At 53.7% G+C, this 26414-nt stretch overlaps 1 protein-coding gene across 5 annotated transcripts; it reads left to right on the top strand.

Annotated features, from left to right (window-relative positions):
• The first annotated feature begins 234 nt into the window (after positions 1-234).
• On the top strand, positions 235-19873 carry Fgd2 (FYVE, RhoGEF and PH domain containing 2). 5 transcript variants are annotated; one of them, XM_087898356.1, is made up of 16 exons: positions 235-475; positions 6309-6540; positions 7177-7257; positions 7734-7882; positions 8188-8344; positions 8481-8619; positions 9131-9189; positions 9367-9513; positions 9985-10077; positions 13260-13339; positions 13438-13468; positions 13775-13867; positions 14580-14711; positions 16991-17137; positions 18381-18527; positions 18828-19873. In XM_087898356.1, the coding sequence occupies exons 1-16, from the start codon at positions 450-452 to the stop codon at positions 19041-19043; spliced, it is 1929 nt and encodes a 642-aa protein (XP_087754482.1). In that variant the 5' UTR covers positions 235-449; the 3' UTR covers positions 19044-19873. The 5 variants fall into 5 exon arrangements, with proteins under 5 accessions (XP_087754482.1, XP_087754480.1, XP_087754479.1 ...); XM_087898354.1 differs by lacking the exon at positions 235-475 and adding an exon at positions 3208-3467; XM_087898353.1 differs by lacking the exon at positions 235-475 and adding an exon at positions 3208-3467 and having other exon boundaries at positions 6306-6540.
• Positions 19874-26414: the final 6541 nt, after the last annotated feature.

The raw sequence follows: 26414 nt of genomic DNA, 5'->3' as shown, positions 1-26414 counted from the left end.
CATTTTGCAGGTGCTGTGTGTGTGGCTGTGCTGAGAGCAGGATTAGGGCTGAAGAAGGGACTAGAACACACCTGTCCCCCACCTAGGCCTTGGACTGTTCAGGCCAGTGTGCCTTCTCTGCAGCCGATCAGTTCCAAAGCAATACACGGAGGCTTATAGTAGTTATGAACTGTTTGGTCTATTAGCTCAGTTATTTGTATTTTAATAAATATCCTTTTAACAAATAAAGCTTGTCTGAAGATCAGAGAGTAAAACAGCCCCACTGGTCAGCCTTACAGACCAGGCAGTGGTAATGCACACCTTTAATCCCAGTAGCCACACTAGTTGCCATAGAAACCAAGCAGTGCACGCCTTTAATCTCAGTCCTAGAGAAGATTATAAAATGGGAGGAGACAGCTCTCGACAGTCTCATTCTGAGATTTTCTCATTCTGAGATTCCTGGAGGCAGGATGGCCATTTTCGGACTGAAATCAAGGTAAGAGCCAGTGACTGGCTGCTTTGCTTTTCTAGTCTTTAGGTTGAACCCCAATTTCTTTCTGAGCTTTTATTAATCTTGCTTCATTAGTTGGGTGTGGGCTGAGGGCTCGTGGGGATGAATTGGTCATTCTGTCTATTTCTGTGTCTGTTCTAAGTTTTTTGAGACAGAAAGTACAAACGGGGCTGAGGGTGACTGACACCCAGTTGGTAGAGTACTTGGTCCTCAGTGCTGCATGAAGCTGGCCTTGTGAGGGATGGGGGATGGGCCAGTGTTTAGGAGCACTTGCCACACAGGGGAGGTGGTAGCGCACACTTTCATCCCAGCACTCTGGAGGCAGGGGCAGGTGGATCTCTGAGTTCAAGGCCAGTCTGGTCTACAGAGTGAGTTCCAGGACAGCCAGGGGTACACAGAGAATCCCTGACTTCAAAAATAAATAAAAAACAAACCAAAAAATAGCGCTTGCAGAAGATCTGGGTGTGGGATCAGTGAGATTCAGGTTTCAGGACTGGGCAGGCCTCCGGTGGAAAACTCAGCTGAGGATGGCTTAGGGTGCATCACTGCTGGGCAGAAGGCCCCAGGCCACAGCACAACAGCCTACACTGTGCCAGGCGTTTTGGGCTCCACGATGATTCACACTGGATCCTAGGACAAAGGCTGGCTTCAGTGGAGGGTCCTGGCTCAGAAGCCATGGGAGAATGAGGAGCGAATGGACTTCCAGCTTGAGTGGGCAGAACAGAGGCAGTGGCCATGTGTTCCGGAAGCACTGAGTGACCACGGGGCCCAGGATGGGGCAGCATGAAGGTCATCCTCCGGGTTCCCCAGACCTTTGCTGAAGTTGTAGGACACCCACCTGGACTTCAGAAATGGCAAATCGCTCCTGTCCTTCCTGGGTGACTTCAGGCAGGTGTCGCGACCTCCCTGGGCCTCAGTTTCCTGCAGAACTGGAGCTGGTACCAGAGTGGACTGCGTAAGGCAGCTATGGGAGGAAACAGTTAACTGGTAGCTTGTCACCATTGTCATCTTCAGCTGCTCCCCTGAGGCACCAGGGTGACCTTAACCGCATTAGGATAAATGCACCCAGAGAGAGGCTTCTCTGTATAGCTGCGACTGTCCTGGAACTCGCTATGTAGACCAGGCTGGCTTTAAATTTAGAGACCCACCTGCCTCTGCCTCCTGAGTGCTGGGATTAAAGGTGTGCACCACCACTGCCGTGTGTGTGTGTGTGTGTGTGTGTGTGTGTGTGTGTGTGTGTGTGTGTGTTTTAAGGGAGGAGTACAAGAGACACAGTAGGGGGCTTGGATCTCAGAGGCAACCTGGAAGAGTCTGTTCTCTGGCTGGAGAGATGGCTCAGTGTTTAAGAGCACTTGTTCAGTTCCCAGCACCCACAGGGTGGCTCAAAGCCATCTGTAACTCTGGTTCCAGGGAATCCAACACCTTTTTCCATCTCTATGGGCACCTAGCACTCATGTGGCTCACATACACTCATGCAGGCAAAACACGCATACACATAAAAGTAAAAATAAGTAAAAAGAAAGAGCCTGCTATCTTCTTCCACCACGTAGGACTGCCAGGCTTGTCAGTAAGTACTCTTACCCACTATGCCATCTTAAAGCCCGTGCCACTCCTCCCCACCTTTTTTGAGACAGGGTCTCAGGTAGCCCAGGCTGGCCTTAACTCCTTAGGCAGTCAAGGATAACCTTGAATCTCTCTCTTCCTGCATCCACCTCCTAAGTGGGTACCACAGGCCGCATCCCCACACGGGCTCTGTTCTGCTGAGGCTGGACCCCAGGGCTCCCTGCAGGCCAGGCAAGCACTCTACCAACTGAGCTACATCCCAGCCCTGTGGTCCATTTTTAACATTTAGCTGTTTCCTTACTGTTGGGACCATTTGGAGTCCTGGCCTCCAGCCGCTCTTCCCTGCTAGAGATCTTTACTTTCCTTCTGATGTGAGTTACTGAAAGCTGTGTCAAAGTTGTTTACCAGCTCTGCTTCACGAGCATGTGCTGCCTCGGCCTTGAGGATCAGAGGATAAGGTTTTCACCTGTTGGCTCACCTGACTGTTGGGTATATAAGCCTCCATGGTGCTATTGAAAAAAGGGCTTCTTACCAGTGACTAAAGGTCTCTGTCTCTCTGTGTCTTTGTGTGTTTCAACCTCCAGCCCCTTGCCTGAAGCTCGTGAACTGTATGGTAGCACATAGAGTGCAGACAGGCATTGTGCACTGCACCTTACAGCAATGAACAGGGTTAGATGCAAAAGGATGCCGAGAATGATACCAAGTTAAAAAAAAAAAAATCCCGGGCTGGAGAGACGGCTCAGCGGTTAAGAGCACTGCCTGCTCTTCCAAAGGTCCTGAGTTCAATTCCCAGCAACCACATGGTGGCTCACAACCATCTGAAATAAGATCTGATGCCCTCTTCTGGCCTGCAGGCAGACACACAGACAGAATATTGTATACATGATAAATAAATAAATAAATAAATAAATAAATAAATAAATAAAAAATCCCTGGACCCCATGAAGATCATGGGTCAGGCTAAGCTGCTCTGTCCAGGCTCCAGCTCCAGAAACTTCCTGTGACCCCTGTTGCTTCTGCTGGTGCATTCTCTAACAGGGCAGGGGCAGAGGCAGGGGAGACATCTCCAGTGGGTAAAGGTCAGAGTTCAGGAAAGCGGATAAAATTCTGCAGGCTCCTCCCACAGCAGGGAGAGCTGCATCTGGGACCACTTCCTCTTTTCTCACTCTGAAAATAGGACCTACCCTGCAGGGCAGTCTGAAGAGATGGGCACAGATTTCAGGCTGTCTTAGCCCTGCTTCACCCCTAGGACAGGGAGTGCGGAGTGTGCTGGCCAGTTGCCTCCCTCCCAGCTTCTGGGGTAACTGAGGACCACCCTGCAGGCTTGCAGGATGGAGCATGCCGGTGGCAGCGAGGAGAAGCAGGCGAAGGAGGCCTCAGTGTGCAACCTGGTGGCTGTGTTTGAGAACAGCAGGTACAGGTGTTTGGGGAGGGGTCAAGCCCTTCTTTTTGCCTGGTTCTTCGGGTCCTGCCCTGGGTTCTCTCCCAGGTCCCTCCAGGACAGGTAACTGGCAGTACCAGAGACTGCTCTTGGGGTCAGCTGGACAGGGTGAACAAACAGCATGCATTGGGGGGACCCCCAACACACACACACACACACACACACACACTTCCCACTCAGAGCAGGACACAGTTAAGTGGCTGTCGTTGAGATGGAGCCTAAGGGCAGGGCACAGATGACATGGGACAGGGCACACTGCTCACACTGCCACCAGCTCACATCCCTTTCATTCCCACTCACCCGAACGGTCCCAGGGTTCGTTTCCCATCTTTAAAGAAGAAAGAGGAGGCAGGGTGGGGGACCAGGTTCTTTACATTTCTGAGCTTTGGGGCCTGTGCTGAGACTTGCTTCTGAACGGGAAGGACAAAACCAGCTGAGGGAGGGGGTCCTAGTTGGTCCTGGAGGGGCGTGAGTGTGACACGTGGAACTGCTCTGCAGACCTGAGACTTGGGAGTGTCTTAGGTACCGCTCTCTGGAAGCACACCCAGATATCGGTTGGCCTCAGGAGGTTTAGGGGGGACTCCTTGAGAAGCAGAGCCTGAAAGATGGGGGGGAGAGGCTGAGCTCTGGTTGTGCTAGGGAGTTCCAGAACCTAGATGCACCGCAGGGGTTCCAGCTAGGGTACCCCTGCCTCCAGTTGCTAGATGAGAAACCTGGGTGAGGCAGGTTTCTTCCCTGGAGGGCAGCTCCCTGAGGGGGACTCTGACAATAAATAACGCTCAGCCTTCAGTGCTCCCAGCCCTAGAGAGCCAGGAGAACACAGTGCAGTGCCTAGGGGCCTATGGAGGGTGCAGGGACAGACTTCTGCTTATGATAAAAAGTTCTCTCCTCCCACAATGCAAGGCCACAGGCTTTGGATGGACTGGGCAGGCCATGGCGTCCCACCTCATGCCAGCAGTGCTTTCACTTCTGACCCTGCCTCTCCAGGGGTTCAGCCAAGCTCATCCTATTCAGCACCCGGGACAGCTCCCCACCACCCGAGCCGTGGGACCACCACACCCAGAGTGCCGGAGGGTGGGTAGGCTCATGTGGGTGCCAGCCCTTGGGGTACCGAGCTGTGCCAGGCTGCACCTCGCAGGTGGAGTCACCCTAGATGGGAGCAGGTCACAAGAAGCGTGTTCAGGGATGTGGGAGTCAGCCTACAGAGTGAGGGGTGCCGTGCAGGCTTCCCGGTGGGGCCCTTGGCACTCAGCTGATCTGAAACTAAAGCCTGGGGAGGAAACAGCCACAGGCCTGAGTGCTTGGGAAATACAGAAGCTGAAACCAAATGTTGAAGAGAAAATCTGAGACTCAGCACACTCCCAGCCGCTCACCTCCCGCTACCCATGCCTCCCTGGCTGCAGGCTCTGAAGCTAAGGAACTCAGTTTTCAGTGCCTAGAATGGGCCCCCGATATTCCTGCGACTACCTCCATTGGGCCCTGTGACCTGGGCAATCACCTCAGCTCTCAAGAGAAAAGGCACCTTCCTGTGGAGATTTGGACCCCAGCCTGCAGAATTTGAACCACTTCCGAGTTCTCATCCTTCCTGCCTCAGTTTCCACAGCTGCAGCATGGGTGCAATGATACTCTTTCTCTTTGGTCTTTGGAGGTTTTTTAAAAAACCTGTCTGGCCTCTATTTCCCAGTCTGTCTTTTTCACGGGGATGCCTACCTGGTTTGCTTCCCTGCACATGCCTAGCAGGGAGCACTCTGCCAGGGCAGGCTTCTTTGGCCTGTAGAACTGGTATATGCAGTGGAATAAAACTTCCCTGTGAGGGTCAAACCCATGGGACAGGGGTCCTGCTCCCCAGGATGCCTTTGTCCCCTGGTAGTGGTGTGAAGGGCATGGGTTCCCCTGAAAAGCCCCAGGTTAACATCTGAGTCCTTCTGTGTCTATGATTCCTACCTTCCCTTGATGATCAGGAGAAATATAGAAATTAAAACCAGGGTGAAGTCCAAAGGTGAGGGTGACCCTGCAGGCGCCCCTGAAAAGCTTCTGTGTGCCAAAGGAGAGAGGTTTTCTAGACGTGGTTGCATTTGAAACAGGGAAGTATACAGTTCCCCTAAGAATAAAACAGTCCACAATGACTCATTCAGAGAGCCGGTGCAGTTCCCTCCCAGAAGGGTGTGCCGGAGACATGGCTCAGTTGCTAGAGTGCTTGTCTAGCATGCACAGGACCCTGGGTTCTGTTTCCCACACCATGTGAACCAGGCACGGTGCCCCATGCCGATCCCAGCTCTAGGGAGGTCGAGGCAGGAGGACCAGGAGCCCAAAGTCACCTTCTGTAACACCTGCACTACAGGACGGTACGCGAGCCGGGAACTAAGCTGGAGACTTAAAAAAAACACACAGACAGAGACCCGGGTCATCCCTGATACAGGAATTCCCCCTTTGCTGTGCTCAGGGGTAGCTTACATAGGGCTCTGGCCACGCTCCAGCTCTTGGGATCTTTCAGCTGCTGACCCATCAGAACCCACTCTCTTGCCATCAGGGTCTCGTGCTCAGAGCAGCTGCAGGCAGCTCAGACCAGAGTTGTTTACAGGAAATTCAGGGTCTGGTGGTCCCCAACAACCTTCCACTATAAAGAGGGTCAAGTCCAGCCTGTGATGCACGAGATCCTGGCTCAAAAGTGTGGGGGGCAGGAGGGCTGAGGAGAGATGCGGAAGTCTTGGCAGTTTCCTAGCTGTACCAGGCACTCGGGGGGCCGTGGATACCAGCGACTGACTCACACCAGTCACACCGAGGGGACCCTCAAGCATGGTTTGTTCTTAGCAGGACCCTGGGAACAACATCTGGATCCCATAGTCTTGATGGCCAGCCCCAGAGCCCCGAACACCAGCTGCCCCTGTCCCCAGGTCCTTGGGAGACACCTCCTGCTGAGGAGACCTTGAACTCTGAGCTCCGACCAGTCAGCAGGACATATCTGAACTCCCTCAAAAATAAGCTAATAAGTGGGGCTTGGAGGAAATCCTGCCAGCCTGGAGCCAGCCCAGGGCCAGAGGCACAGGTGAGGAGGGCTCTCATGGCTGCTGGTTCTGGTGGGGGATGGGTGGAAGGGCCGCTCAGTCTTCCATCTTTCTTGCTCTTTCTGCCTCCTCTCCCTCTTCCTCCTCTTCAAAACAGGACCTTAGAATGTAACCCAGGTTGGCCTTAAAGTCACCTCCTGCTTCTACCTCCCCAGTGCTGGGATGGCAAGTGTGTTCCAATAAGCCCAAGACCCCCTCTTCCTATAAGGTCACAAACCACATTGGTTCGTGGCCCACCCTTATGACCTAATGTAACCTTGATGACCTCCTACCTCTAAAGAGCCAGAGGATGGCTCAGCTGGGAAGCCAGGCCCCTTCTTCTGTCTCTTCCTCTCTGTGGCTTTCTAGAGAATTCCCCAGCAGGCAGCCAGGTCTCCTCCACAGTGTCTCCTTTGTTCCTGGCTCCCATGAAAACCCAGATGGAAGCTGCCTAACCTTAAAGCCTCAGCCCACGAACTAGGCACCTCTCTAGGCTGTATCCTAAGAAGGCCAGTCCAGGGCCAGACTGTGGGGGGGCAGGGATACCAGACGGGGTGCTCACTGGGCACAGCCACAGTGTCTTCTGAGCAGTGGCAAGCCAAGATGCCTATCCTTCTCCCCACCCCACCCCCCTGTAGGAACCTGAGGAGAAGAGGGTCGTGCGGGAGCTTCTGGAGACAGAGCAGGCCTACGTTGCACGCCTGCACCTGCTTGACCAGGCCAGTGGAGACACCCCAGCACCCTCCATATCAGGAATGCTGACAGCAGCCCAGGGCTTGGCTTTGACTCAACCCACTGACCCTTGGGTGGGGTTGGGCCAGCATCGGAACTGAGACCCTTAGCACCACAGGCACTGCCTTTGTTCCTAACCAGCCTTATACATGGCAGCCCTGCCTGGTTTCCCCAGGTTGCCCTCACCAGACAGACCCTCCCCTTTTTTATGGTGCTTCAGCCAAGGGAAGCCCAAGGCCCCCGGATGGCACAGATGGAGCTGTTTCCTTGTTCCCTTGGCCACCTCCTAGAAACTCCTGGCTTGCCCGTCTGTAAAGTAGCTGGAATCCATTCTCCCCTGGCTATCTCCCCCAGGGCTGTGGCAAGGACTGCTGGAGCGGGCTGTCCCCCTGGGTCTGTGGGGGATGCTGGATGGCGGCTCCTTCTTAGGCAGGGTATGACCAGGTGCCGGTCCCCTGCACAGGTGTTCTTCCAGGAGCTGCTGAGGGAGGCGGGCCGCAGCAAGGCCTTCCCAGAGGACGTGGTGCGGCTCATCTTCTCCAACATCTCCTCCATCTACTGCTTCCACGCTCAGTTCTTCCTCCCAGAGCTGCAGCGGCGCGTGGATGACTGGTGAGGTCCCAGGTCTCAGTGCCCGAGCTTGATCAGGGGCCGCAGACCCAGGCTAGGGAGCCTGTGAGGCAGTGAGTAACGCTGGCCATGACTGTCTCCTAAAGGCCTCTACTCCTTGCACGACTGAGGAGGAAGGGGGCAATCCTAGGCTCCCGGGACTTAAGAGACCATGAATGTCATGAGCTCAGAGTCTAAGGAGGAATGGGACTCTCGGGGTGTCGCTCTCCCCTGCACCTGCCCCAACTGGTACTAGAAAGACTGTTTGCGGCTGGGGCCAGACTGAGAGCCTCCCCTCCCCCACTCAGGACAGCCACACCCCGCATCGGGGATGTGATCCAGAAACTGGCCCCGTTTCTGAAGATGTACAGCGAGTATGTGAAGAACTTCGAGCGCGCAGCGGAGCTGCTGGCTACCTGGATGGAGAAGTCTCAGCCCTTCCAGGAGGTGGTCACCCGCATCCAGGTGAGGGGCGCAGGGGCGGAGCCTGCACGGCCACCTGGTGGGCCTGCCTCATTTCCCCAGGTCGGGCGCCCCACTCAGACCTGGGACCCTGCTCTCCTTTCCCTCACCCTCCCGCCCCCGCTCCCCGCTCCACAAGCTCAGCGAGGCTTCGGGCAGCCTGACCCTGCAACACCACATGCTGGAGCCGGTGCAGAGGATACCGCGGTACGAACTGCTGCTCAAGGAGTACGTGCAGAAGCTGCCACCCGGGGCGCCAGACCTTGCGGACGCCCAGAGTGAGGACACCAGGGGTCCCAGGGAGCTGGGGTGGAAGGCAGGCTGGTCACCGCCATGTGTATACCAAGGACCTACTAAAATGATTCTCATGACCTGTATCATTGCATCAACCACTGACACTTCATACATGTTATCGACACCACAGCCACAGTTGACAGACAGGCCAGTAAGGCCCAGAGAGGTTAAATGACTTGCCAGGGTCACACAGCCCAGAATGGAGCCAAGCTGGGATTTGAATTTACATCTGCAAGGTGTACCTTCTAGGTCTGGCTTTGCTCAGGGAGTGGAGATTATTGCTGAAGTCATACACCTAATCACACAGCTTCCCGGTGGTCTCAGTGCCCCTCTCCTAGGTGATTCCTGCCTTCTAGACCCTCACTATGCTGGCCTGCATGGGAGGGCTGTGCTGTGCCTGGTGGTGGTTATGGCAGGTCCCCCAGGCCATATTGCCGCGCCCCAGCCCCAACCTGCAGGTCTCCAGGAGTAACTGGGTCCTTGCTCCCTTGCTAGGAGCGCTGGACATGATCTTCTCAGCTGCGCAGCACTCCAATGCAGCCATTGCAGAGATGGTGAGCAGCCCGTCCTCGGTATGGGTGTGGGGCGTTCCCGGATGCACCGATCTCTCCCAGCGTACCTGTCCCACGCTGCCTCCTTGCCTCCGGCTCCCTCATCCCAGCCCCACCAGGCACATTATCAAGAAGCTGGGACCCTGCCCAGCGTAGGCTGAAGGTGTGCCCCATCTCCAGGAGCGGCTGCAGGGCCTGTGGGAGGTATATCAGCGCCTGGGCCTGGAGGACGACATCGTGGACCCCTCCAACACCCTGCTCCGAGAGGGCCCCGTCCTGAAGATCTCCTTCCGGCGCAGCGACCCGATGGAGCGATACCTGTTTTTGGTAGGGGCTGTCGGGTTCTGCTGTCGGGTTCTGCTGTCAGGTGTGCACTGGGAAGCAGAAAACCAGAGTCTGAGCCCTGGCTGACTTCTAAAGACAGCACAGCCCAAGGAAATTAAGGCAGTCACCAGGAAAATCTGCCAGACCAACCCTGGAAAAACCAGGGTCTCCGGACATCCAGCCGTATGGCTACATTGAGGTCTATAACACAGTCAACTCTGGGGCTCATCTGGCTGCTCTGGTCCCCTAGTGCTCAGAGTAGAGGGACCCTTCAGAGTTCGTTGGTGCAATTGGGGGCTAGACAGCTACATTCTCGCTCCTTCCCAAATCACCTGTGCAGACTGTGCACCAGCCTAGAGTGTGGCCAGAGGGGAGGGGAGGGATCACCTGTGATGACCTGTGAGCCAGCCTAGAGTGTGGCCAGATCACCTGAGAGACCCTGAGCTGCTACCCATACCGCCTGTGTCTCCCCAGTTCAACAACATGCTGCTGTATTGTGTACCCCGCGTCCTCCAAGTGGGCGCCCAGTTCCAGGTGCGGACCCGCATTGATGTGGCTGGCATGAAGGTGAGCCATCCTCCAAACAGGACCCAGGGTGGGTGACAGTGGGGGGGGGGCAGAGCAGGTCTTTGAGGGGAAATGTGGCGGAGCTCTGCTGTACGGCCCTTAGGGGGCAACACAGCTTTTCCCAGGGCAGTGCACAACGCTGGCAACTTCCTAGCTTTCCTTGCTATCAGCACCATTGCTGTCCACATGGCAGCATGTGACCAATGCTCTGAGAGGCAGGTCTGGGCGGGCCTGGTGGGCCTGACGGCCTGATGTGTGTACACTTTTCTGTTCTGTGTGGGTCCCTGTGTGTGCTGCTGGGGATGGAGCCCCTGCCTGGGATGGCTGGCAAGCATTCTGTTGGGTCTTACCCCAGCCCTGAGTCCTGCATTTCTAGGCCCCCACAAGGGACCCTGACGCTCCTGCCCATGTGCTGATGTTTGAGCAGGATTGGAGAGTAAGGCAGCCCTGGCCACTGGCTGGATGTGTTCTCATCTAGAGTGGAGCTCAGATGAGCCAGGCCAGCCCCGCCTCCTCCTCCATCAGACCCTCTCCACAGTCCTCTGCTGCAGCGTGTTCCCTGGATGAGGTGTCTTCTTATCGTCTAAAGACAGTTATAGATAGGGCTGGGGATGTGACTCGATCGATTGAGCGCTTGTCTGGTGGATTCCATCCCCTGCGCTGCACAAACTAGGCAGAGTGGGGCACCCCTGAAATCCTGGCCCTGAGGACCCCAAAGTCGGGTAGTAAACCCTCCCTAGAGTACCCAAGCCAGAGGGGAAAGCTCAGAGGTACTGAGTCTGGAGCCCAGGATCTCACCCCCATCCCCACCCCATGGAGAGTTCCAGGGGAATGAACACCTTCTGAGGGTTCATAGTGTCTTCACCTGAGTTGGCTGGAGTCTTTTAAGTGTGTGACCCTGACCTGAGGCTTCTAGCCTCCATCCTGAGATGGTCAGAGAGTCTCAGAGGCCAGAGTGCGAGCAGGCATGTCTGAGAGGGGCCCTTGGTGAGCAAGATTGAGGGAGGAGGTAGACAGGACTATGGGTAAGAGAAAGATACTGAAAGGACAGGCTCAGCCTAGAGAGAGTGTCAGAGGCCGACAACGGCAAGAAGCAGACACCAGGGCCGGGTGTGACGGTACATGATTTTGATCTCAGTTTTACGGAAGACAGGCAGATCTCTGTGAGCTTGAATCTAGACGGATCTACATAACGAGACTAAACTGGTCTACATAGTGAGTTACAGGGCTAGTCAGGGTCTCATAGTGAAACCTTGTCCCTAAAGAAGGGGAGGACCCAAAGGAGACAAAAACTATACAGACCAAAGGAGATTCACAGCTCGTCATGGGAGCTCACACCTGTAATCTCAGCACTTGGGAGGCTGAGACAGGAGGATTGCTGCAAATTCAAGAACAAACTGAATTGTATGGTGAATTTCAGGTCAGCCTGGGGTGTACAGAGAGACCACCTCTAAAAACAAACGGAGTTTGTAATGCCTCTCAGTTGGTAGAGAGCTTGCCTAATGTTCCCAGAGATCTGGATCGGATCCAGGCACCCAGTAGCCCAGATGTGCTGGCCCACACCTGTAATCTCAGCATTAGGCAGGTGCTGGTGGGAGGACCAGGAGTTTTGGCCATCCTTGGCTACATAGTGAGGTTAATGCCGGCCAAGACCACATGAGAACCGGCCTCAAAAACAGAAGGACGGCTGAGAAGGCCACGTATCCCTTGTGTGCCTGTTCTTGGCTGCCACCCTCTGGCGCAAGCCTGTGTCTCTTGTCAGTGGCCTCACAGTACCCTCTGCTGGATGTTGCTGGGCACGGCGGGTGAAGAGCAGGCTAGGAACCATTTTCTGACTCAGGTTTGAAGGAATCTGGCTGGTGGTTCTACCGGCCTATGGTCTGGTGCTAGGACCACATGGTTCTCACAAGGTGATTGTGCCCATGGTGTGAGCCGGTCCTGTGAAGGAGAGGTTACAGAGGCATGCCTTTCCAGAATCTCATATCCACCCAAACAGGTGCACGAGGGCACTCCATCGCAGAGGTGCCATCTGTAGCCAATTGTGACATAGCATAGCTCGCATATTTGTAGCGAGAGTTGACCGGCAGATGGCAGTCAAATGCCTTGTTCTAACAAGATCTGGAGAGGAGCCAGTTGGCCAACAGAAGCCAGGAAAGCCTTCTGAAGCAGGGTGTCCTTTGATGACGGGCACAAAGACCTGAGTGGGCTAGAGGAGTCCTGAATGGAGCCAGACCCAGAGAGGGCCAAGCAGGCTAAGATGGCCCAGCAGGGCACCATAGCCTGAAGATGCTAATGAGGACCCCAGAGCATCTTGACCCAGGCAGGGAGTTCCCCTTTCCTCTCAACGCTCTCCATTCCTTCCTACCCTGGACCCCAAGCTTTGGGCTTCCACCTTCTTTTCTTGGCTCCTCCCCTGGCAGGTTACAGAGTCTGCCCAGGCCTCCCATACTGTCCCCCAGCACCTCTGTCCCTAGCATCAGGTCCAAAGGCCTGAGCTGCAGAAATGCTCGGCCCCATGTTGCCAGGCTTTGCCATTTGTCCCTTGTGCACAGTGGCTATGTGCAGTCACCACCATTCATAGGCCTCCCCTAGGCAAGACACAGGGTCCAGGCCATGCCCAGTCCTTCCTAAAAGTCAGGCTGCGCAGAGAAGCCTGGCCACTGAGGAGCTGTAGGAACGCAAGCCCCAGGCTCTAGCCTTGGGTCTGGCTTAGGTTCCCTGGGCCAGTCCCTGTGTACACCTGGGGCAGGACTGGGTTGACTGCACCTTGGGGAAGGGGTGAAAGTTAGTATTCATCCAACCTCGCTTTTAATGGCAGAAACCCAGCATTCGGTGCCTCATTTTCCCCTTGAAATGCTGTGCGATCTCGGGCAGGTGTCAAGCCTGCTCTGAGCTTCCAGTTTCAGCACCATGTAACTAAGGATGAGATCCACTTCCCAGGATCCCTCTGAGAATGACCGAACTTTCTATGACGGAAATATTTGTCCCGTAAGCTTGCACAGATCCATCTTACTTTGAGGTCCAGTTCCTGTTTCTGGTGACTCTTTGGAACTGTCCCTCCAATCCCGAAGGCTTCGGTCTGGTTTGCGTGGAGTCGGGTGCCTGTGCACCGGCACCAGCCTGGCGGGTTAGGGCTGTCCCGCCTGCAGTGCAGGGCCTGATGCTCCTTCCTCCATGGGCAGGTGCGGGAGCTGACTGACGCTGAGTTCCCTCACTCCTTCCTGGTGTCTGGAAAGCAGCGCACGCTGGAGCTGCAGGCCCGGTAGGCACCAGCAGGCGGAGGCTACGGGAGATTGGCAGACAGGGCAGACAGGGCGGGTGGGTGCTACTCTCTGCCCTGTTCTCTTTCTTTCCGGGCAGATCCAGAGAGGAAATGATTTCCTGGATGCAGGTATGGACACTCCAGGCCTACGTGGGAGGAACGAGGAGGAGGGTGTAGGTGTGCCCCACACATGAGTGTGCCCAGCTGCCCCCTCTTCATGTGGAGTTTGAAGTCAGCCCTGAGTTCAAATCCTGCTGTGTCCCACTGCCTTGCTGGGCAGTCTGGAGCAACTCCTGTCATTTCTTTGAGACTCGGTTTTGACATGTATATTCTGGAGCTAATGCCTCTCCTCCATGCTGTTAGAGTCTGGGCCTACTTCAGGTACGGGTAAGATGCCTGGGGCAGCTCTCACCCTCCACCCTCACCTCCACTCAGGCCTGCCAGACAGCTATTGCCCACGTCGAGAAGCGGAGTGAAACCTTCAAGGCTGCTGTCCAGGGACCTCAGGGGGACACACAGGAGCCCAAGGTAATAGGAGCTTCTGTACCCCAAGGCCAGGTCGCAGGAACAGAGAATGTCCCCTACCAGGACTGATGCGAAGCGCTCCAAGAAGCCCTTCCACTCGACACCACCCTCAGGTGACCCAGGGCTAGTTTCCTAGTTAGCAAAATCTGTCTCTGAGCCAGGTGTGCTGGGATGCCAGCCCTCGGGAGGGAGAGGCAGGAAGGTCAGAAGTTCTAGGTTGTCCTCTGATATTTTCTGAGTTCAAGGCCTACTCTGGTCACATGAGGTCCTAACTCAAAAAGATCTTCAAAAATAAAATTCTCCGCCTTTAGCTAGGCATGGCAACAGGCCTTTAATCCCAGCTCCTCACAGTGAGTTCCAGGCCAGCCTGAGCTACATAGTGAGACCCTGTTTCGAAAACAAATAAAGCCAAAATTTCTGCTGGTGGCACCTTGAGTGGAGCTGTGTGAGGCCAGGGACGCCCCCTGCAGAGCCAAGGCCTAACAACCAGAGCTGAGTCCATCACAGAAGCAGGGAGAGAGGGAGGTGAGTGGCCTTTTGGCTCTGAACTCTGGCTCTCCGGATGATGATCCTGAGTTGTTCGACCTCTCTAGGCCTGTTTCCTCCCCTATACAGTAAGAATATTAGTAGGTAGATTACCTCAGACGCTGCAAGGCCTCCCAGGGATGCAAGATGCCTCGACGTGCTCACCCAGCCAGATGCTCTCCTCCCTCAGCCACAGGCAGAGGAGCTGGGCCTCCGAGCGCCTCAGTGGGTCCGAGACAAAATGGTGACCATGTGTATGCGCTGCCAGGAGCCCTTCAATGCCCTGATGCGTCGGCGCCACCACTGCCGGGCTTGTGGCTATGTGAGTATGCCTGTGGGGACTGGGGACCCAGCCCAGCACCTGCCTTTGCCCATGCCATTCCTGCCTCCAGCGTCAGGCTCCAGCTGGATCCGTCCTGGCCAACTCTCTAGCCTCGGCTGGCACACTAGGAGAGGAGTGTCCACTGCCCGGGCCTTACAGTGCCCAGTATGGTGAAGCATTGTGCTACGTCCCTGCTTTCTTGGATTGGGAGGTGGGCTCAGAAGGTGAACTGGCTCCCTGAAGCCTCCTTCCGCGGCTCTCCTGTCCACTGAGAGGGTCTCTATCCCAGGGGTGGGTATTGACTCACCACCCACTGTCTTTCCAGTCCCACCATCTGGCAGGCACCCCAACATCATTCTCTCTCTCCCGTCCTCTTATGTGCTGCGAACTTCACCTTCTTGTGCAGGCCTCAGTTTCCCCACCTGACCTAAAATAAAATGTTAGAACCTGGGAGAGGAGAAACAGGAGGACCAGGGGTTCATAGCCAGCCTGGGCTATAGAGAAAGACCCAGTCTTAAGACTTTAAAAAACAACACTATGCCGCTAAGGTGACTTGGAGGGTGATAGCATTTGCCACCAACCCTGAGTTCGATCCCTGGAACTTATATAGGAGAAGGAAAAGGCTAACTCCTATGAAGTTATCCCAACTGCACACCCACACCATGATGCAGGGTGAGCGTACACATGCACACACACACACACATTCATTCATGCTCATGCACACTAAATTAAAAAATAATAATGACAATTTAACACAAAACCAAATGTCCTGGGACATGTGTGCAGTCTCAGCACACGGAAAGTAGAAGTAGGAGGATCGGAAGCTCCAGGTCAGCCTGGAGCACAGCTATATGAGAGCCCGCCTCAGAAAAGCAAACAAGGTTGATGAAGAAAAAAATTAACTATTGATCCAAGCAGTGGTGGCACACGCCTTTAATCCCAGCATTCGGGAGGCAGAGGCAGGCGGATCTCTGTGAGTTCGAGGCCAGTGTGGTCTACAGAGTGAGTTCCAGGACAGACAGGGCTACACAGAGAAACCCTGTCTCAATAAATAAATAAATAAGTATTGAATGGTTATATGAAACAAATTTCTCAATAAAGGCAGGAGAGAGCTCGCTCAGTACTTAAGAGCATTGGCAGAGGACTCTGGCTCCAGGGGCTCCAACACCCTCTTCTGGCCTCCACAAGCACCCACATGCCTGTGATATACATTCACACAGACACCTATATGCACATAAATAGAAACAAATGTTTAAATGTCTCAATAAAAGCCTAATATACACCCAAGGCACGCAGGCCCTGGGAGTCCCCATCCTGACTCCAGGGTGTCTGGGGGCCCGTGATGTCCTCCTTAGGGAGCCAGTGAGTCACTCTCTCGTTTCGTGTTCGACTGCCAGTTTCTGTCTTCCCTTTGTGCCTTGGGCACCCTGTGAGGGCGGGGTACACAGTGACTCCCTGAGAGTGGCCACACCCAGCATGCCTGGGGCACCCCAGTCTTCCTTGGAGTCACACAGCACCCAGAGTTTCTCTTCACACCTCCCCACTCAGCCTTACCTAGTATCGCTGAATATCTTATGCATCATCACCCTTAGGGGAGAGCTGGGGTGGCTGGACTCCCCAGAATACTCCTGCCAGGTCTTCCTGCCCCTCCGTTCTAATGCAGGACAGACTCCATCAAGATGACAGACTTCCTGTTTTTTGTTTGTGTTTTTGTGACAAGGTCTCATGGAGTCCAGACTAGCCTTGAGCATTTCTTCCTCTCCTATTCCTGTGCTCAGTCATGGCTGCTGCCATAAAATAGACAGGACCGGCAAGAAAGAGTTTTCTTGCAAATGTAATGTGGCCTTGAACATCTTTAACCTCCTGCCTCCACACAAATGCTGGGATTACAGGTGTGCGCTACGTCACCCGCTTTCTGTGATCCCGGGGATTTACCCTGGGCTTTGTGCGTGCATTCTCCCAACTGAACTACATCCCTGGCTCTAAACTGTGGGCCTGTGAAGACGCCGAGGGCGCCTGCACTGCCAGTTAGCCGTGTGGCGCAACCAAGGCACTTTCTCCTCTGAGTCACCCTGCCCTTGTGTCAGCGGAGGACAGAGCCCTGCCCTTGCTGGGGCCAGCGAGGTCCTGGCAGCTACCGGCTTGCCCTGCCGAGCCCTCCAGGACCCAGCTCCAGAAAATAGGCTCATGGAGGGAGCGTGGTTAGTTGCGCAGAACCCTGGGCCTTCTGCCTGGGCTCCTGTGGCATGCTTTCTCACCCCTGCTGCCCCCCTCCTCAGGTGGTCTGTGCCAAGTGCTCCGATTACCGCGCGGAGTTGAAATACGACGGCAACAGGCCCAATCGCGTCTGCCTGGCCTGCTACACGTTTCTCACCGGAAACGTGCTCCCTGACTGCAAGGAGGATAAGAGGAGAGGCATCTTGGAGGTGAGGGCTGGCAGCATCCTTCCCACTCTCCCCTTCCCGGAAGATTCTGTCCTAGGTTCTGAGAAACAAGCCACCAAGTCCCGCCTTCCCTCATCTTTCTATGCACCAGCAGCCCCGTCTCCTCCAGTCCAACCACCCTGGGCCTGACAGCAGCCAGAAGTAGCTATGGACTGTAGGCTACTATCCAATCTCTTCTGCTCTTCTGTGTCCCCATCCAATAACAGCGCGGCCCATCTGTTCCAGTTCACGGTCCTAGGTCCCATCCCGCAGCTCTGCACAGTAAAGAGAGGAATATGTGTGATGGATGGGGTGCCCAGGCTCCAGTCAGGCAGACTGCAGGCAGTGTCCTCACTAGAAGGGGCCTCAGAAAACCAATCCGGAGAGATGACCTGCTTAACATGGTGTACAGCTCTTTCTAACCTCTGTGGTCTGTGTGCACCTTCAAAGCGTCCCGGGACCATGCTCCATCCCGTGAGCCCTCTCTGTGGATTCCAGTCAGGTTCATCTTTGACTCCCAAGTGCAATGTTAAAACCCAGATGCTAGCTAGCATTAAGGCCAGAGTGGCATCCTGCAGTCCCTTGGGAAAGAAGGAAAAGCTGGCCTGTTTGAACCGAGACTGATTCCGACAGGCAAGTTAGCACCTTCTCACAGACTGCAGCCCCTTCCCGTTCCATGTATCCCTTCAGATCAGCCCCTGACTAGGCAAAAGGCCTGCTTCTGGAGTCTCATGCCTGGCAAATCCCAACTCTGTCCCCTGAGCAGCTCGGGATGACATCCCTGGCTCTGGTACCTGCCCTGTAAGTGCGCGCGCGCGCGCGCGCACACACACACACACACACACACACACACACACACACACCTCGTCTCTCCTGCAGTTCTGTCTGTTGTGGGTCAGCACGAGTCAGGGCCACATGGTGGAGTGTCTTCACACTCCAGAGACAAATGATGTCTTCATTCCTTGCAGTATGTGCAGAGATTAATTAGGGCTAGTGATTGTTGGGAGTGCTGGCATATGCCTACTACCCCAGAATCTGGGGGTGCAGGGAAGAGGATCAGAGGTTCAAGGTCATCTCCTGATACATACCAACTTTTAGGTTAGCCTGAGCTATGTGAGCTCCCTGAGCTATGTGAGCTCCTGTCTCAGACAGAAAAAATGGCAGTGATTGTAAAGTTCCCTGGCTGTGTCTGGTCCCCTGACACCTTGAGAGCACTCTGTCACCTGACTGTCCTCTCTACTTCCAGAAAGACTCCCTGGCAGGGCCTGACCAGAGTCTGGTGTGCAGCTTCCTGCATCTCATGGGGGACAAGTGGGGCAGGAGCGGCCCCCGGGGCTGGTGTGTGATCCCCCGAGATGACCCCCTAGTGCTGTATGTCTACGCAGCCCCTCAGGTACGCCATGCCTGTCCCACCTAGGCCTCCTCATTCTCACGGGGTAGGGGAGAGGGGGCTTAGGGTACTATTTGCCCTACGAGGACATGGTAGTCTCAAGTTACAGTTTACCGAATTTCAGAGCTGACCCAGACTGCAGTTTGCAGCTACTTTGCCCTCAGGAAGGCCCATTCTTTCCTCCTCTTCCTTCTCCAGCTTCTGACAGCCCACCTCCATCAGGGGGCTTCTGCGTGAGCAGGGGGGTGTGGCTGTCGGGAGCATCAGGGCTGAAGCCGGGCACTCGGCTTTCTCCTCCACCAGGACGTGAAGGCTCACACCTCCATTCCCCTGCTGGGCTATCAGGTGACCGCGGGGCCCCAGGGGGACCCTCGGGCTTTCCAGCTGCAGCAGTCGGGTCAGCTGTACACCTTCAAAGCTGAGTCTGAGGAGCTGCAGGGCCTCTGGGTGAGGGCTATCAGGCGCGCGGCCAGTGGCTGGACCCCCGAGGAACCTGACGAGGAGGACTTGTCTGACTGAACCACGGCTGATGTTTCTTAAGAACCTTGCCCGTGGCAGCCTTCCCGGGCTGACCCCACTGCTCTGTCTCTCCCCGCCAAGTTAGGTTACTCTGACCCATTCTGTCATCTATGTACAGCTGTTCATCCTGACTCTGAGGTAAAGGATGAAGGTCCTTTACCTCAGGAAGACCCAGCACGTGTCTCAGCCGGCTGGGGCAGGAGTGTCCCTGAGCCGTGAGATCGTCATTGCTGAAACAGGGAAGCGTGACCGGTGTTGTAGCATAGCAGGTAGAGTGGCTGCCTAGCACATGTGAAGCCCTGAACTGGGTCCTCAGCATGACACACACTGCCATGGTGACACATGCTTGTGATCCCAGCAATTGCATAGGTAGAAGAGGGAATACCGAAAGCTCAAGGTTGCCCTTGGCTGCATAGCGAGTTACAGTCCAGCCTGGACTACATGAGACCTTGCAAGCACACCACACATACACACACACACGCACACACACACAAATCAAAATAAGCCAGGTGGTGGAAAACTGGGCAGTGGTAACATACAACTTTAATCACAGTGCTGGGGAGGCAGAGACAGACAGATCTCTGAGTTTGAGGCCAGCCTGGTCTACTGAGTGAGTTCCAGGACAGCCAGAGCTACACAGAGAAACCCTGTCTGGAAGAAAAAAAAAAACTCAAAGTATGAGAAGTCCCAGGTACCCAGAACCCAGGACTGTTGGCTCCCTTGTGAGGGTCTCAGCCCAGGCTGCGAAGTAATCACCTAGGAAGCTTTGGAATGGTTGTGGAAAATAGACACCAATTAACTCTGAAATTAAACATTGTCCATGTCTACTAGCAAGGTTTTTTATTTGCTTGGTCTGGGAAGAGGGTGATAAGGGAACTTGGGTTGCTTCCACTGGAAGGCAGTGTGCACTGGGCTGCCTGGCTGGGGAGGACACAAAAATACTTGGGGTACCTGCCAAAGTCAGTGGGACCAAGCCCACAGCAGTAAGCTTACCGTGGGGCCTCTGCGAGTGAGCACGCATGTGTGCGTGTTCGTGTGCATGTTTTGAGTCAGGGTCTTACTGTGTAGCTCTGTAGCCCTGACTGGCCTGAAACTGACAATGTAGACTAGGCTGGCTTCACAGAGAAGCCCCTGCCTCTGTCTCCAGAGTGCTGGGATTACAGGCACACGCCACCACTGCCCTGGATGTTTCATCTGGACTATCTGAATCATGAGCTGAGACTCCCGTTTTCCAGAGGAGGACCTCAATGCAGGGAGGAAGACTAATTACCCACACAGGCGGTGGGTAAGAGAGCAACTCATTAGCTCTCCTAGAGCTAATGAAGGCAGAGAAGGAAGGAAGAGGAGAGTGGGGGAGATAGGGATGAAATGGGCACCTCTGTCTGGCCCCACCCCTTCTAGCACCAAAAAAAAAAAAAAAAAGTGGGGAAGCTTGGAGACAGAAAGATGGCTCCGCAGGTAAGGGCACTTGCCACCAAGCCTGATCAGCTTGGTTTGAGCCCTAGAACCCACAAAATGGAAGATGAGAACTGACTCTCTGCCCTCTATATGTGTGCCAGGCATGCTCATATGACCCCCACCCTCAGCAAACAAATAAATGTGGAAAAACATGTTTACCCTGCCTTAGCCTAGCAATCCTTCTGTGCTGGGTAGTAGAGGAGGGCTTTTAAAAGTCCCAGGCCCCCACTGATATCATCCCTCTGAGCACCAGGCTGGCCAGAAGCTCATCCCTGTGCTCATTCATTCAACAAACGCGGAACATCTTCCAAGAGTCAAACTCATTAGAGACACAGCCACAGTCGAGCCCCCAGGCAGCTGATCTTTCAGGGGGGGAACTGGCGTGGCAGAGCCCACGAGTGCAAAGCAGAGTTTGCCAGATGTCACAAGTGCTAACCATACGCTACTTCCCTGATGTCAAAACTGGAAGTCTAAATATGTTCATCTTGAGAAGACGGTCTGTGCTGGGTGTGGGGACCACCTCTGTGGGGAGGCAGAGGCAGGTGGATCTCTGTGAGTTTGAGGTCAGCCAGAGCTACATAGTGAGATGCTGTCTCAAAAAAAAAATGCATCTAAGATGTGAGGAAAGAAGAATCTGTTCGGCACTGGGGAGATGGCTCAGAGGTTAAGAGCACTGACTATTCTTCCAGAGGACCTGAGTTCAATTCCCAGCAACCACATGGTGACTCACAACCATCTGTAATGAGGTCTGGTGCCCTCTTCTGGCATATTGGCATATATGCAGTCAGAACACTGTATACACAATAATAATTAATAATAATAAAGAATCCATCTACCTGGGGAGAAGGTGAACTGGAGCAGCCACTGTGCAAATCAGGATGGAAGTTCCTCAGACACTGAAATAGAACTACTATGCAGCCCAGATGTGCCACTTTCTGGCCACACACTCTAACAAAGTCAATATGCCACAGAGGTACCTGCACATCTGTGTGTCCTGCTGCAGTGTCTACAGTCATCAGAAGACAGAACCAGTTGCCATGTCCATCAACAGAAGAATGATACAGAAAATGTGTTGTACATATATGCACAGTGGAATTTCATGCAATGATGAAGAACAATGGAGTCATGATATTTGCATAAAAATGGATGAAAGTTACTGCCTTAAGCCAAATAAGCCAGACTCAGAAAGACAAACACAGCATGTTTCCTCTCATTCATGGGACCTGAATTTTAAAATGTATGAATATGTATATATATGTAGGGGAATTTAGGTCTTAAAACTAGAAAGGGAACCAAGAGATGGGAAGAAGGTCTTGAGGGGAAGAAAGGGGGGCGCACACGTGAGATATGAAAATGGAAAGAGGTGGGAGGGGAATCGGCATGGAAAGAAGAACAGGAAGAGAGCAGAGGAAGGGGAAAGTAAAATGCAAGCAGAAATCTACGGCGGAACCCATTCTTTATACTGATTTTAAAATTAACTTAGGGGCCGGAGAGATGGCTCAGCAGGGAAGGGCGTTTGCTGATCTTAGAGGACCTGGGTTGGGATCCCAGGGCCTACAGCAGGCAGCTAACTGTAGCTACAACTTCAGGGGATCCAGAACCTTCTGGCCTCCAAAGGCACCTGCATTCACACACACACACACACACACACACACACACACACACACACACACACATACACGATCTTAGAATTGCAGAGATGGCTCAGCAGTTGGGAACACTAATTGTTGTTGCAGAGGACCTGGGTTCCGTTCCCAGCACCCACATAATGAAAGCTGGGAAGGACCTGGATGCGAGGATCCCCTGGCAGGAGACCTTGATGAAGGGATTGTGGTCATATGCCAGAGCCTGGAGAAAGCTTGCCTCTATGACCCTCCTCTGGTACATTATTCTTCAGTCCAAGGGCCGGATCCTGCCATCGGCACTCAAGACTTCTGGCTCCCTTCACCCTTTCCTTCTGGACGTGATCATCTTTCCAGCTGGAGCCACACCCTCAGCTCCAAACCAGTCTGTTGGCACCAGTGAGTACCCACACCTGGCCTGGGAGAGGCCAGGAAAGGCAGCTTGACTGGTCTAAGGTCATTCAGGGACTGTTTCCGAGTCACACCCAGCCACCACTAGGGGGCAGCATCTCCCAGGAGGTGGTGTCCAGCCCATGGCACAGCCCTGCCACCTAATGTCCTCTAGGGCAAGACATCTCTGGAGGAGGGTGGCCACTGATCGAATATGTACATAGCCTTGGCTGATAGGCATGTGAGCATCCCCTGAACTTTTTAATTATTATTTTTTAATTAAGGTTTTATTTATTTTTATTTACGTGTATAGCTGTATTTGTATCATGTCCATGCAAGTGTGGCAGAGGCCAGACGAGGGCGTCGGATCCCCTGGAACTCCACTTATAGATGGCTGTGAGCTGTCTGACGTGGGTGCTGGGAACCAAGCCCAAGTCCCCTGGAAGAGCCATACCTGCACTTAAGTGCTGGTCCTCCTCTCCAGCCTCCCTCCCTTTTTTAGAGGTCTCTTGTATCCTGCCTGAAGTTAATGATCTGCAACTTCTGACCCTCCTGTCTCTACCTGTGCCATGTATCATGTATGCAGTGCTGGAACCCAAGGATCCTGTGTATCAGGTAACTCCACCAACAGAGCCAGATCAGCGCATTCTCAGAATAATTCCGTCTAGCCCTAAGCCCGACTGCCTCCGCCTTCGGCATGGATTCCAAAGGGAAAGCCTGGCCCATGTTCCACCATGCTACCCTAGGCCATGCCATCTCTGGTTAAAACTCCCCTGGCTCTCACATGGGTCTTGATGCCCATGCTCTGCATAAATACTCTTTTTCTTTCCTGACAGGGACACACTAGGTAGCCTGGAACTTTCCATGTAGCTCAGGCTGGCTTTGAACCCAGAGATCCACCAGCCTTTGTCTCCTAAGTATTGGGGCTAATGCCATGCTTGGTCACATAAATCATTCTCTCTACAACGGTGTTGTTGTGGTTTACCTAAGATGTCTCCCATAGACCAGGCACTTGAATACTTGGTCCCCAGTTGGTGACACTGGGGAGGCTTAGAAGTTGCAACCTTGCTGGAGGAAGTGTGTCGCTGGACTTCGAGTTCTCGAAAGCCTCTTGCCATGCCCAGTTCACTCTCCGTTATGGTTAGAGGTGTGATCTCTCTGCTGCTCCTTCCTCCTTGCCTGCCTGCTGCTCTGCTTCCTGGCTGGGATGCTCATGGACTCTCTGGAACCGTAAACCCAAATAAACCCTTCCTTCTATAACATGTTTGGCCTTTTTTTTTTAAAAAATCACAGCAATAGAAAAGTAACCAAGACACGTGTGTAGGAGGCAGCTTCCATCTGCAGTGGCATCGGGTTAGGAGTTTATCTGATGGACGATCCTCTTTGTGGGCCACCAGGCCCTTCGTGATCTAGCCCCCCCTGTCTCCTCTCAGAAAATAATCTCCGTGACCAAGACTCCCAGGTGCACCTCAGAGCCTTTGCACCTGTTGCTCCTTCAACTGGGGCTTCTCCATACATCCCTGGCTGACTCAGGCCTTTGCTTCAGTGGCCGTCTTCAGGAATCTCCCTGGCCACCCTCCAGGGTCCTTTCCTACACTGCCCTTTGACTTTGCTTATCTGTAACTATCACCCCGACATCAGTGCTGTTTAGTCTGTTTTCTGTTTGTCTGATTAGCTTGTCTCTTAAAATGTGGGTTCAGGTTTCTGGAGGGCAGAGTCCTTGGAGCTCCAGTACCAGGCACAAGGTCCATCCTCCCTGAAGATCAGGGAATGGCAGCATGCCGTGTGTGGCTCAGCCACGACAACAGTGGCCTCATGCTCACTGATGCTGTCACTCCTTTGATGATGTCATAGGGTTTCCATGTCTGTCAGCTACCCCAGCACCCACTCTTTAATTCACCTTTGGTTCCCAGAGGTTAACAGACAGCAAGAGCTTGGAAGTACGGCGGGGCTGAGGGTTTGCCCAGCGTGTGTGCGTGTTTGATCCCCAACACACCTTAAACCAGGCATGGCGGGATGCCTATAATCCCAGCACTGAGATGTAGAGGTGGGGACGTCAGGAGCTGAGGGTCAATCTGACCGTTGTAGCTAGCCCGGGGCTAACCAGGCTGCATGAGATCCTAACTCAAAACAAGGGGCTGGCTAGAGACAGCTCAGTGGTAAAGAGCACTTGTTACCTTTTCAGAGGACCTGGGTTAGGTTCCAGCACACATACTGGGTAACTCACCAACCACCTATAACTTCGGTCCTCAGGGGACCTGGTGCCCTCTTCTGACCTCCAGAGGCCTGCACATACATGGTATGCATCCACACATGCGTGTAAATAAGATATCTTCAAAACAACAGAAGAAGGAAGGAAAAGCAAGAAAGGAAGGAAACACAAATCCTTGCATGTCCTGTTGGGTCTTCTGACTACATGGCAGGTGTTCTCTGTCTTCTGTTGGGGTGACCAGAAGTCGGGGGGTGAAATATGTGTTTGAGATCACAAGAGAAGGGGGAATCAGAACGAAGCCCCCTAACTGCCCATGATCCCACCCTTTTGCCCTCACCTCTTGCCCGCTTGGCCTCCCCTGGGACTGCTTTTGACACTGGCCCCCACGGGTGCAGTTACACCATGGGAATTAGCAAACACACATGTTGACAAATCAGTCCCTCTGACCCCAACCCCCATCCAAGAGTCAATGTCAAACTGTTACCAGCACACACAGAGCACAGGACAAGGAGGGAGGGGGCTTTCTTAAGAGACCCAGGAAGTCGCCAGCCATGGCCTGAGTTTACCTGAACACCACTCACTGCTTAGGTGGCCAAGGCACCTCCCCCATCCTCTCCTGCTCTCCATGTGCCCAGGCAGGCTGCCAGCTGGATGTGGGCCTTGGCAGATGGGGACACTCTTGGAGGTTGAAGGCCAAGGTGGGCAGACTAGGACAGACTCCGCCTCTGCTCCTGACCCGACCCTGGCCTCTGCCGGTCACCCCATGTCTGTTGTCACAAGCTGGGTGGAGCTGAGCCTTTCCCTCCTTGAGTCTCTGCGTTTTCTGTAGGGTTGGTTTTTTGTTTTTCTTTTTTTCTTTTTAGTTTTTTGAGATAGGGTTTCTCTGTGTTCCCTTGGCTATTCTGAAACTTAACTCTTTAGACCAGGCTGACCTGAAACTCACAGAATATCTTCCTGCCTCTGCCTCCCAAGTATTCGGGTATATTGTTTTTTGTTTTTTTAATATTTATTTACTTATTATGTATACAATATTCTGCCTACAGAACAGAAGAGGACACCAGACCTCATTACAGATAGTTATGAGCCACCATGTGGTTGCTGGGAATTGAATTCAGGACCTTTGGAAGAGCAGGCAATGCTCTTAACTGCTGAACCATCTCTCCAGCCCCCCAGGTATATTGTTTTTAAGACTTCAGTTTGGAGCTGGAGAGATGGCTCAGTGGTTAAGAGCACTGGCTGCTCTACCAAAGGTCCTGAGTTCAATTCCCAGCAACCACATGGTGGCTCATAACCATCTGTAATGAGATCTGGTGCCCTTTTCTGGCCTGCAGGTGGAACACTGTATACATAATAAATAAATCTTTAAAAAAGAGAGAGAGAGAGAGAGACTTCAGTTTTATTTATTTTTATGTGTGTGTGTGCCTTTAAGTACCTTTAAGTACCCAATGAGGCCAGAAAAGGGCCTCAGATTCTCTGGAGCTGTTCCAGAGGGCTGCAAGCTGCCCATTGTGAGTGCTAGGAACCAAATTCCGGTCCTCTGGAAAAGCAGCAAGCCCTGTTGACAGCTGAACCATCTCTCCAGCCGCATGCCTGTTTTCTAGTCAGTGTCTCCAGCAGCCCCAGCTGTCCTGGAACTTTTATACAGCAGAGGATGACCTTGAGCATCTTATTCTCCTGCCCCAGCCTCTA

This window comes from Myodes glareolus, chromosome 18 (genome assembly GCF_982192425.1).
Source record: "Myodes glareolus chromosome 18, mMyoGla1.1, whole genome shotgun sequence".
NCBI lineage: Eukaryota > Metazoa > Chordata > Mammalia > Rodentia > Cricetidae > Myodes > Myodes glareolus.
The sequence above is the reverse complement of the archived record's forward strand: the minus strand, read 5'-3'. Positions and strand labels throughout refer to the sequence as shown.

Bases quoted from the DNA above. Each gene is read 5' to 3' on its own strand.
- Fgd2 (XM_087898353.1), top strand. From the start codon at position 3,385: ATGGAGCATGCCGGTGGCAGCGAGGAGAAGCAGGCGAAGGAGGCCTCA. The intron at 8,620-9,130 runs GTGAGGACACCA...CTCCCTTGCTAG, and splicing joins AGACCTTGCGGACGCCCAGA to GAGCGCTGGACATGATCTTC. The intron at 10,078-13,259 runs GTGAGCCATCCT...CTCCATGGGCAG, and splicing joins TTGATGTGGCTGGCATGAAG to GTGCGGGAGCTGACTGACGC.